At 43.4% G+C, this 12849-nt stretch overlaps 1 protein-coding gene across 1 annotated transcript in view; it reads left to right on the top strand.

Moving 5' to 3' along the window:
• The window catches only part of sema3fb (sema domain, immunoglobulin domain (Ig), short basic domain, secreted, (semaphorin) 3Fb), a 119844-nt gene that overhangs the window by 79248 nt on the left and 27747 nt on the right, over positions 1-12849 (top strand). The window contains exons 5-6 of the mRNA XM_052101315.1: positions 8645-8764; positions 11130-11219. Of these exons, the coding sequence (XP_051957275.1) occupies positions 8645-8764; positions 11130-11219 (210 nt within the window). The remainder of the gene's footprint in view (positions 1-8644; positions 8765-11129; positions 11220-12849) is intronic.

A 12849-nucleotide genomic window follows, 5' to 3' on the forward strand; every position in this document is an offset into this window, starting at 1 on the left:
CGAATGTGACTCCCTGGGCCTCACCGATCTGCGCGCTCGCTTTGCCGCCTTCGCCGCGAACGAGCCTGCTACCACCGTGCTGCCATCCCCTCTGTTCGAGCCGCGCAAGAAAAAGCGCCGCTCACGGAGGCCGCCAGAGCACGCGGACTTCAGTGACGTCACGCCGGGCCAGTCCCCGCATGCTTCACCACCACCCGAGGACTGGTGGTGGTGTTCACGACGAACTCACAAAGTCTTGGAAAGCCCCGCACTCTGCTCGCCTGAAGCCTTCTTTCTCTTCCTCGCTCTCCTCGGTTGACGGCGCGAGAGAAAGAGGCTACGAGGGAACCCTGCCCCTCGAGGAGGCTAAGGCCAACCATCTGTGCCCACCCTCCACCGCTGGATGTAAAGCCAAAGCTTCTCATCCCTCGAAGCCCTGCCGATCTACCTCAGTTCTCGCCGGTCGCGCATACGCCGCCGCCGGCCAAGCTGCGTCAGCGCTTCATTCCATGGCTGTTCTGCAGGTCTATCAGGCCAAACTTCTCCGCACCATGGACGAGTCTGGACCTGAACCTGAGGCTTTCAAGGACCTGCACAGCGCCACTGATGTAGCCCTGCGAGCCACAAAGGCCACCACCCAATCCATCGGCCGGGCCATGGCTAACCTGACTGTCCTTGAGCGCCATCTGTGGCTGACACTAACAGAAATGAAGGACGCGGATAAGGCGCCATTCCTCGACGCGCCTATCGCTCCAAGCGGCCTGTTCGGACCGGCGGTAAGAGAGTTCGCTGAACGCTTCACTGAAGCCTGGAAGAATTCGCAGGCTATGCGTCACTTCCTGCCCAACCGCTCCAGCTCGTCACAGAGCCGCCAGAGACCACCTCAGCTGCAGCAGCGAGCCAGGGCGGCGTCTCCCAGCCCAGACCTGAAACGGATGCTCGACACCGCTCGCGTTCCGCTAACCGAAAGCAGCCGCCTGAGCGACGGGGACCTCGGCCCAAGATCGTGCTGAACCCGGAGCCTCATAAGTCTTCCTAGCCATAGGAAGAAAAAGAGAGTGCGTGTCTCGCAAAAGCCGGACCACTCTCTCCAAAACGTCTAAAACGTTACCCAGTCCCCTTACAGGCGGCTGGAAATGTCTGTACAGCAGTCAATGGGCCAGTCACAGAACTCGCTCACCTGCAATCAAACGCCGTTTTAACGGCAACACACAGAAATCACAAAAAGAGTCATTTTCTGCCTGTGTCACTAAGGGGTCACATGTCCACACTAAAGTGCGCATTCCCACATATCAATACTGTCCAAACAGGGCCGAATACTTCCCCAGCTCAAGCTGGACGCCCCATAAATGTGGATCGTGTGCCTATTGTCATGTATGCACCACTACACACAAGCACTGTTCCCACAGTTATAAACACTTCCCCAGTAAAAGCGGGAAATACTATAACGGTAGCGCGTGTGCCTGCTGTCATGCATGCACCCCTACACACAAACACTGTATGCATGCCCAAAAACCCCCCGCCGCGAGCGGGAGGCTTTATGAAAATGGCGCGCGTGCCTACTACGGTATATGCATCCCCACCCATAAGCGCTGCCCATACAGTTTCAAACAGTTCTCTGGCTCATGCCGCGAGCCAAGAAACTCCCCGCTAAGAACGGGAAGCTTTATGAAAGTGGCACGCGTGCCTATTACAATGTATGCACCCCCACCCGTAAACACTGTCTATACAGTTTCAAACATTTCTCCAGCTCATGCTGTGAGCATTATGGAGATAGCGCGCGTGCCTGTAATCTCACACGCACCCCTGCACTCGGCACTCAACAAAGCTGCTCCCGCTCCTCTGAGAGCTGTAAGCTCAGTGTTAGCACAAGGCAATTCGCCGGCAGGGCCCATACGTCACTGCGACACGCCCCCAGCCAGCATTCAGCCCATATCTGTGCAAGCAAAAGCCTGGGAAAAAATCCCTGACATGCCGAAATGGGTTTTGAACATAAAACACGGTTACTCGCTTCAATTCGCTCGCAGACCACCCCGCTTTTCAGCGGTGGTCGAGACGAAAGTGAGGAAAGATGTTTCACATGTTCTACGCACCGAGGTGCTCAAACTGATAGAGAAGGCGCTATAGAAACTGTTCCTCCCTCTATGAGCGGGGTGGGTTTTTACAGCCGCTACTTTCTGTCCCGAAAAGGACGGTGGCCTCCGCCCCATCCTAGATCTCAGACATCTGAACAAAGCTTTAATGATTCGCTCGTTCAGAATGTTAACGACCAAACATATCCTCGCGCAAGTTCGCCCTGGGATTGGTTTCTATCAGTGGATTTGAAAGACGCTTACTTTCACATTCCGATAGCGCCTCATCACAGGCCATTTCTGAGATTCGCTTTCGAGGGACAGTCATACCAGTACTCAGTACTACCATTCGGCCTATCATTGGCCCCCCGTACATTCACGAAATGTATGGATGCAGCACTTTCCCCCCCTGAGACAGCGGGGAGTGCGAATACTGAATTAACTCGACGATTGGCTAATCCTAGCACAATCAGAGAGTCAGTTAACGACGCACCGATCTTGGATTATCAGCCATCTAGAATACCTGGGTCTGAGAATCAATTTTGCAAAGAGCGTGCTATCCCCCAGCCAGAATATCTCTTTTCTCATCAGAGCACGCGCTCGCTATTCGGCGACTTGCAACATCATTCGGAGCGTCAAACGATTTCAAAGGATGTTCGGTCTCATGGCCTCGGCATCAGCTGTACTAGGATTGTTGCACATGCGTCCTCTCCAACGCTGGCTCAAGAGCCGTGTCCCCACTCACGCGTGGCGCTCGGGCCACTTTTTAATCAGAGCGAATCACGGCTGTATAAAAGCCCTGACGCCCTGGAAGGCCGTTGACTGGTATCAAACCGGCATGAGTCTGGGCGTGAACACACGGAGAAAAATGATCACGACAGATGCCTCCAAAATAGGATGGGGGGCCCTTTACGAGGGCAGGCCTGTCTCCGGTTTTTGGTCAAACCCGAAAAGCCTACATATAAACTGTCTGGAAATGAAAGCGGTCGCCTTGGCTCTCAGAGCCCTGCTTCCGTACCTGAAAACGTAACACGCCCTGGTCCGAACGGACAACATGACGGTAGTATCATATATAAATCGCCAGGGTGGACTCAGGTCGAGCTCCCTGCACTCTATGGCCAGGGAGCTCATCTTATGGTCACAGCACAACCTGCGCTCGCTGAGAGCAGCGCATGTGCCAGGCGTCCTGAACCAGGGAGCGGACATGCTGTCCAGAGACAAAGTTCTCCCAGGAGAATGGTCTCTCCACCCCCTGACGGTTCAATGGTTATGGCAAACCTTTGGCGAGGCAGAGATTGACCTCTTCGCCTCCAGGGAAAATGCGCACTGCCCTCTTTTCTTCTCAAAGAGCACGGATGCGCTCGCCCAAGTCTGGCCGAGCCGCCCCTTGTATGCTTTTCCCCAGATCGCGATGCTACCTCAGGTCATCAGTCGGATCAGGGAGGTGAAATGTGCAGTGCTCCTGGTAGCCCCACTCTGGAAGAACCAGACGTCGTTTCCAGAACTGATGCAGATGATGCAATCTGCCCCATGGCCGATTCCGTTGAGGCTGGACCTCCTCAGGCAGGCCAACGGGATGATTCTTCATCCCCGCCCCGATCTGTGGGCCCTTCATGCATGGCCCCTCAACAGGTTCCAGAGAACCTCCCCAGCGGAGTGTTGAGAACCATCACTGAGGCGCGAGCGCCCTCTACGAGGCGCTTATATGCCCAAAAGTGGAAAGTGTTCAGTGACTGGTGTGATACCAAGAGCTTGAACCCCAAATCGTGCGAGATACCAAGTGTACTCGCCTTTTTGCAAGAGCTGCTGGAGGCGGGCCGCACACCCTCCACGCTCAAAGTCTATGTGGCTGCCATAGCGGCATCACACAATCCTGACAAAGAACGCTCATTAGGGAAAAACGACCTAATCATTCGTTTCCTAAGAGGCTTAGGAGGATGAACCCTCCTAGCCCCCCTCGGTACCGATCTGGGACCTGGCCACGGTCCTGGACGCACTCAAGAGTGCCCCGCTCGAACCTCTCCGAACCGTACACCTTAAACAGCTCTCGCTCAAAACTGCGCTCTTGCTGGCACTCGCCTCAGTCAAGAGAGTGGGCGTACCTGCACGCGCTGTCATCAAGCTGCTTGCTTGGAATTTGGACCTAACGACTGCAGAGTTGTCCTTAGGCCAAAGCACGGGTATATTCCTAAAGTGCTCTCCACACCCTTCAGAGTACAGGTGATATCTCTGGCAGCGCTATCGTCTCCAGTAGACGTCTCCAGTAGACGCTAATTTACTCTGCCCGGTCAGGGCGCTCAGAGTATACTTGGAACGTTCTCCACCGTTCAGACAGACGGAACAATTATTCGTATGCTTTGGCGGCCGCACTAAAGGTCTCGCAGTTTCAAAGCAAAGAATATCGCGCTGGATAGTAGATGCTATAGCGCTGGCTTATGAAGCCAAGGGCCTTCAATGCCCCTTAGGCGTCAGAGCTCACTCTACGAGGAGCATGGCCTCCTCGTGGGCGTGGGCGAGTGGGATACCCATTGAGGATATTTGTGCGGCAGCAGGCTGGGCCTTGCCTTCGACATTTATCAGGTTTTATAACCTACAGGTCCCCTCATTGCATTCCAACATTCTATCAGCCTGACTGTAGTATGGACTGGAGTACGTATATGCTGAGCATTATATCACCCCATCTACTTGGCAGGGAGGAGAATTAATTGTAATAAAGGATTAAAATATTAAACTATTTCTCACCCACACAAATCAGACCGCTTCTGAAGACAAGTATTTAACCACTGGAGTCGTATGGATTACTTTTATGCTACCTTAATGAGCTTTTTAGACCTTTACATTTCTGGTCACCATTCACTTGCATTGTATGAACCTACAGAGCTGCGATATTATACTAAAAATCTTTGTGTATAACAGAAGTAAGTCAGGTGGTTGGAGGGGTTGAAAACATCTTCAATAGGAAAGTTGCCTCAGAGGTTGACGAATTTATTGTTTTCAATAAAAGATTAAGACGACAAATGTTTTTTTCTTTGGAATAATGTTGATTTCTTGTTGACCAATGTCTTTAGAAAACATTATTATATGATTTTCCTAAAGGCCGCTTCCATCCAAGAATAATTCCAGAGTTATGACAATGTACTTGACCTGTTTCTCAATTTTCAGTTGTTTCACATTTGCTCGTAAGATATCTTTGTTTAGACATCAAAACTCCTCAAGAACTCTAGCCAGCCCTCACTTATGAAACTCTCAAACTTTGCATGTAACATCTGCTTGTAGTTTGGATTCTGAGCTTAGTGAATGTACGTAAATATCATTACAAATGCACTTTTTTGTCAGGTCAGGGCCTACAGCCCACAAACTCGTCAAAAATGAGATATGAGTTTAAGTGTAGTGCTCAAATATTAGAGCTAAATACCTCAAACGTCCTGGTCAGAAACCCCACACGAAAGCTTATGCACACACAGATATACAGAAGGAAAACAGATGCTAGATCTGGCATGAAACCTACTCAAACCTGTCAGATTCCAGGAGTATGTCGTTTGCATACATATGGAATTGGGTATGTGGTTTAGGTGTCTGGTAAAGAACTGTAGCATTCGTGCATGTGTGCATCATCTGATCATCTGCACATCTGCAAGGTACATTTAGTTGGGGGTGTATGACGTGAATTGTGCACTGGTTGGGTACTTAGTGTCAATTTTTCATTGTGGGATGTGATGAGTTTCAACCACAGCTCATGAATTATTAACTGTGTTGAAATGAATCCACATGTAGCTTTGTAGGTGTATGTTTTTGGTTTCTGATTTTACCCTTGTGTGTGAACTGTATGGCTGAATGATTAATCTAAAAAAAAAAAAAATGCTATTCTGAGATGCAAGTTGGCACTGTTTTGGTGGCACAAGGTGGACCTACAGAAAATTCTGCAGGTGGTTTTAATACTGTGTGTGTGTGTGTGTGTATGTATGTATATATATATATATATATATATATATATATACATACACACACACACACACACACACACACACACACACACACACACACACACACACACATACATATATACATACATACGTATGTATATATGTATATATATAATACGTGTGTGTGTATGTATATATATATATATATATATACACACACATACACACACACACACACATTATATATATACATATATAATACGTGTGTGTATATGTGTGTGTGTACATATATCACACACATATACACACACACACATTATATATATATATATACATATATAATACGTGTGTATGTATGTATGTGTGTGTATGTATATATATATATATATATGTGTATATATATATACGTGTGTGTGTGTGTAGCAGGAGCGTCGGACTGGGGGGTAAAGGGTACCGAGTACCCAGGGCCCGAGGCAGGGGGGGCCCCTTAGAAGTCAGTTTTCTATACATACATATTTGGTACGGGGGCCCAGCAAGATGGTTTGTACCCAGGGCCCAAAATTTGGTGCTACGCCCCTGTGTGTATGTGTGTATATATATATATATATGTGTGTATTAGGGCTGAAATGTTTAGTCAACATTATCGACAATGTTGATAATAAAAAATTGTTGACAAATTTTCGTTGCCGAATAGTCATTTGATCTCATTTAATGTAACATGGGATCACATTTAAACTGTAATGATGGCACGCGAGTGCAGCACTGCAGTCCGCGCAAGACTGAGGAGAGAAATAATTACACAGCTCACAGTCCAGATGGGCTCTAAACTTTCCAAAATGCTTCAGTTGATGTAGATCGCAAAGTATGAAGGAATTATACAACAACAACAACAACAAAAAAACAAAAAAAATAGAGAAGCTTTCTCATTGTGGAATAAGCGGAGCCGGAGCTCTTTAAAGGAAACACCCAGGCATTACATCTTAAATGCTATTATATTTAATGCATTATAGTTTTATTAAAGTTCAAATAATACAGAAGCAGATCATGTAAATAACTATAAACTCCGAAACTGTCATTTCTCTGTGTGGACAGCACCTCATCTATGAGCGAATGTCCTGATCAAAGGGGGAGAGATTGAAACTGCACCCGGCTGATGCACACTGTCACGGGGATGCTTGTTTCTCGACCTCACACGCTTGATACAGCTAGATTAGAACATGATGGCTCTCGACTTATTGAATCATAATATATGTAACTGTGCATTTCTTATCACGAAGAATATTGGCAATATGTAGCTTTATTAATAAGAGGGAGTTTGTTTGTTTTCCAATATAAATATCTAAAACTCCTTTAAAACAACGTACATTTTCATTAGCAGCTATACTGCAGAAGAACAAATTGTTATCTGTGAATGTTGAATATAATATTAAAAATGTTTACATTTTAAAATATCTAAAAATCCTTTAAAAAGATGCATTCACCTGAGAAGCAGCCTAAAAGATATTTAGACTTGCTTTTAGAGAATAGATCTTGAATATAAGCATATTTTGTCTTTACTGCACTCGCAGAATTATAACCAAGTGAAAAATGCACTTATTTTTCAAAATATACTTACTGTATATTTAAGAGACATTCTATTAAAGCAAGACTAAATATCTTATATGTTGCTTCTCAAGTAAATATATTTTGTTTTTTAGACAATTTTAAATGGAAAACAAGAGAAAAAACTTGATTTTTGCAGTGAATTTCTTTACTGGATTAAACTTGATAAAGCATTTTTTTCCACCTTTAATTCAGTGAATGTCATTTAGTGGTATTTTCAAAAGATGATTTTGTCCTCTATTGTTAGTAAGCACATTTAATACAACCTTTTAAGTCGGACCACAAGCTGAATAATCGGTTAAGAGTTAATGATTCAACTTTGCAATAATCGGCAAATTGTTGAATAATCTTTCTAATAATCGTTATGTTAATAGTTTATCAAATGAATCGTTAGTTGCAGCCCTAATATGTATATATTTGTTTTAATGATGTTGAAATCACACTTCATGACTTGAGGTTTCTACCTTAGCATACAGTATAACAACCTCAATGCTCATTGCAAGTTTGTCTTGAAATGTTTGTCGTTTGGTGATGTATTAAGTGTCCATGGATTTTTTTTTTTATAAACATTTTAGGTTATATTTAAGTATATACAGTATGGATGTATTAGGGAAAGTGTATATTTTAGGAGTTTCCCATTGAAACAATGGGACGACATATCAAAGGGCTTGTCTTTTAAAAAATAAATAAAAAAAAGGCAGTAGGCTTTAGTTTAAGATACTGCCAGAAATCATTAACTGCTACTTGCTATTGCTAGTCAATGACGAGATATTAGGGGAAAGGCCATTCTCATTTTAAAGAGCATTTCATTGGCCATTTTAATACACCATTAAGTGCAAGGTGATGTCATCATTATTTTTTATCAATTTTCCCATTAAGAAAATCTGTTTTATATCTGCTAAAAGTTGATTTTGTCAACATTTAAGAGTACACTAGCATATACTGTAGATGGCCTCAAAGCTAACACTTTTATATGCTTTTTGGGTCTTAAATCTTTGTTCTAATGGCAAATTTATTTAGTCTCTCACATGTGTGAAAATAATCTTGATTTTCTTTTACCTCTCCTAGGGCGAGTGTGGTAATTTCATCCGTCTGATTGAGCCGTGGAACAGGACACACTTGTATGTGTGCGGAACAGGAGCCTACAACCCTGTGTGCACCTATGTTAACCGAGGACGCAAGCCCATGGTAAACATTCTTTCTAAGAGCACGTAAGGGGGAGCGGGAGGTGTGTCCTAAACCCTAGTGGGTACATATGGATACCTGTGAGGCACAGGTGTTCTCACTGTATTTATACTCATCCCTTTTCCGGAGTTCTGCACATCTGTCCATTACTGACTCTTATAGTTCATCAACAGTGATTTCTCTCTCACCGTCCGCCCCGTGGCCCCTCCTCCCCATTGTAAAACACTCCAGGTGCTGGCTGGAGTTCACGCACACAGCTGCCTTCCCTAGCGCACTATAACTCTCACTTCTGTTTAGTCTTGCTCTCTAATTGGGGAGCTTGAGTTTCGTAGCTCAAGCCAGGCATCACTCTCCGGACCCTCTTTGCCTTTTTAGGACCCTTTCTTATGCCGCTAGCACTCTTGTTGCTCTAAATACAACATGTGTTCTCTAATGACAGTCCAGGGACTTTTAAAGTGCAATTAATGAAAGTCACTGGTTGGGAATCGGTCTGTTTATCTACCCCACTTTCTTAAAGGTGCACTCAGTAAATTCTTTGCTTTTGCCATCTTAGACTTGCACTGACACTGAGACTACATCCACATTAATCCGGATAAATTTTAAAACGGCGTCATCTTTTTCAAAACGCTCTCCATCCACACTTCAGATTAAATCCCCTTCCTGTGCATGTGAAAAAAAAACCATAAGAAGTGTGGCTCTACATCATTTCCATCGCCAGACGGCAATTCTAAATAAACTTCCCGTCGCCTTTTGAAGGAATGCAATGTGAAGGTTGTACAGTACAGGAACATTTGCCTTTAACAGTGTTATCAAAATGGATAGCAGGCACAACAACGTTGCTACAACATGGTCCGCCATCTTTTTTCTCTCTCCTTTTCTGCCCAATTCCCAATGTGCAATTCCCTAAGTCCTCATGATGGTGTAGTGACTCGTCTCAATCCAGGTGGCGGAGGACGAATCTCAGTTGCCTCCGCATCTGAGACCGTCAATCCGCGCATCTTATGTGGCATGTTGAGTGCATTACCGCGAATATGTAGCTCGTGTGGAGGCCCACACGGCATTCTCTGCGGCATCCATGCACAGCTCACCACGCGCCCCACCAAGAGCGAGAACCACACATTATAATGACCACGAGGAGGATCCACTTGGGAGAGCATATTCGAAAAGCTCCATTTTCTCTGGACAGAAACGTTGTCTCAGTGTGGATGGAAGGCCAAAACTTTGCGATTAATTAATTTACAAACGAAAACGTATTAGTATGGACATGGCGTGACAAAAGGTGTGTTTGTTTGTTTTTGTTTTTTTTTTAAACATAAGAGTTAACGTCTGATGACAAATTTTTACCCTGAAATATAGCAACTAATTACATACAAATATTTGTTTTTCTGTTTGGAGACTTTCCATTTAACCTTTTGTTCTTACAGTATACTAAGCTAATGAAATTTTCTTTCCCCTAACCTTCACACAAACCTTTTTTTGCATTGTTTGATTGTCATTTAAGAAATTATTTAGTTTATTTAGCAATTTTTCTTTGTGTAAAACAGTTTGCTGGTGCCCACAATGTAGGTAAAACTTGACCCACACATACATGCAGTTATTAAATCACACTTAAGCTAATGCTATTGTTACCTTACCTGGCTCTACTCCCCTTAATTTCCCCTCTTAAGGCAAAAAGTTATATTAAGTTGGGTGTTGTGCTATGGGAGCTCCCATTATTGAGTCCCAGCAGGGTGCTGGTGGTCTTCAGCCCACCATAATAAATTGCCTCAACATTTCCCTGGAATTTTTAACTGGCACATTAATCTAACACGCACTCTTAATGCCCTGCGTATATGAATGCTGGTGAGCAGAGAGGTGATATAATACACCCATAACACCCAGCTCTCTCTTGACAGGAAACCTGGGTCAAAGACTGTGTCCATAAAGTACTCCAACCATGCAAACATCTCCATGACTGTCTCAGTGAGCACATTACGTCTAACATACAGACACATATAAGCCCAAAGACATCCAGATGTGGCAATCTGCAGCAGGTCTTTGCATAGTTGGTGTTTTGGAGTATTATCCCAGTCTTTGCATCCAGACTGTACCCAGAACAGCACAGCGAAAGAAACAGATGTGGCCACAGTAGACATGCTGACTCACAATATTGATTTTTTTTTTTTCGAGAGAGCCAGATGTGCAGTCACAGGACACTGTGATAACATGACTGACTTTAGCGTCTGCTCAAACAAATGACCCATAAGCATAGTTGAGCCAGACCTGTCTGTCACAAGACAGATCATGGTCTAAAAGACCAGACCAGATTATTCCTGCCATGCTTGGTAAGTTGGTAACGCTCAGACTATGAAACTGTGTTTTGTTTTAGACGGCTATGCATCTGCAGATGCCCCAGACCAGAGGAAGAACTAGTCGTGCGGCTGAACCTGAAGTAGTGTTTGATGACACAGGACTACAGGTGGGACATGATCCTGGATGTCTGCTGCGAGCCCATTGGCTCTCCTGAGCTATTTTGTCTACAGAGATACTTACCTAGATGCTATTTGCTTCTTTGAGTCTGTGTCTCATGTCTGGACCACTTCCTATCTGTTGTTTTCATCCTTTCATTTGGTGTTTGTTAAATGTTGTCAGGGATTGTCTCGTCTCTTTCTAACTTGTCTTTCAAAACTTCAGGTCTTGTAGATCTGTGCATTTCTGAAGTCTTTCAATTTTAGCTTTAGTTTATGACTTCATACTGTTGGCTGGTCTATGTGCGATTTCTTCTCTTTTGGAGTCTCTTTGCATGTCTCATGTTTCTCTCTTTCTAGTTTTATGTAATGTGCAAACTTGTAAAGTTAATTGTTAATTTTTTCTGATATTTCACAACATTACGTGATTATGAAAAGGGACCACATATAAGAGTGTGTTTGTTCCTGTACTATTGCCATTGCCTTATGAATAACTAACTTGCAATATTTAACCATCTCATTTATGTTTGATCATCTACCTCCATGTTCCTTACCTCAAAGGAATGAATGCTAAACACACACACATACACAGGCAGCTGATCTAGAGCAAACACACAGTGGCTGTACCAAACACAAAGAAGCAGAGGAAATAGAGCTACACAGCTAAACATTACTCAAATACTTCAGTCCTACATTTCACATCACAGAAAGAAGCGCTTCACCCTCTCATGACCTTTCCTTATTAGAGACACTTTAGTGTGATACTCTTGCTTTCAGCTTTGTAATATAAATACTGTCAACTATATATACAGTATGCAGACATCTATTAAACCATAGCTACTAAAGCAATTCTACATATTTGCATATGTTCCAATTAAAGATCTAAGAGTAAAGTCAAATCAAACCATGTAAACGTAGATTATTAACAACACTTTAAACCAGTAGGAGCGAGTGTTAAAGGGATAGTACACCGATTTTTTTTTTTTTGTCATCATTTACTCATCCTCATGTTGTTCCAAACCCTTATGACATTCTTTCTTCCATCACAGTCACTATTTAATGATAGCAAATAGTGACAAAGGCTACACTCAAAACAATTATTTTAAGATTTAAATATTTCAATTTCAAAATAAAAAAAAATCCATCAAATTGAATTTAGTAGCCTAATAGTGAATAGAATATTTGTATATATACACAGTACATCCAGAAAGTATTCACAGCGCTTCACTTTTTCCACATTTCGTTATTTTACAGCCTTATTCCAAAATTGATTAAATTCATTATTTTTCTCAAAATTCTACAAACAATACCCCATAATGACAACGTGAAAGAAGTTTGTTTGAAATCTTTGCAAATGTATTAAAAATAAAAAACACAAAACTGAAATGCGTCCGTCTCAAAAAATAATAGTCTAAAATATTTTTTGTAGTGTAACATTCTGCCACGGAAGAAAGAAAATCATATGGATTTTGGATGAAACGACATTAAGGTGTGTAAATGATGATTTGAATTTTCCTTGAACTATCCCATTAAAGTTAGATTTCAGCACATGGGCTGATGATGATGATCAAATAAAGCATGTTAAAATAATATTTAACTTTGACATTAATATTTAGACTTTATATATACATTCAGGTGAGT

Source organism: Xyrauchen texanus, chromosome 32 (genome assembly GCF_025860055.1).
Source record: "Xyrauchen texanus isolate HMW12.3.18 chromosome 32, RBS_HiC_50CHRs, whole genome shotgun sequence".
In the NCBI taxonomy this organism is placed as follows: Eukaryota; Metazoa; Chordata; class Actinopteri; order Cypriniformes; family Catostomidae; genus Xyrauchen; species Xyrauchen texanus.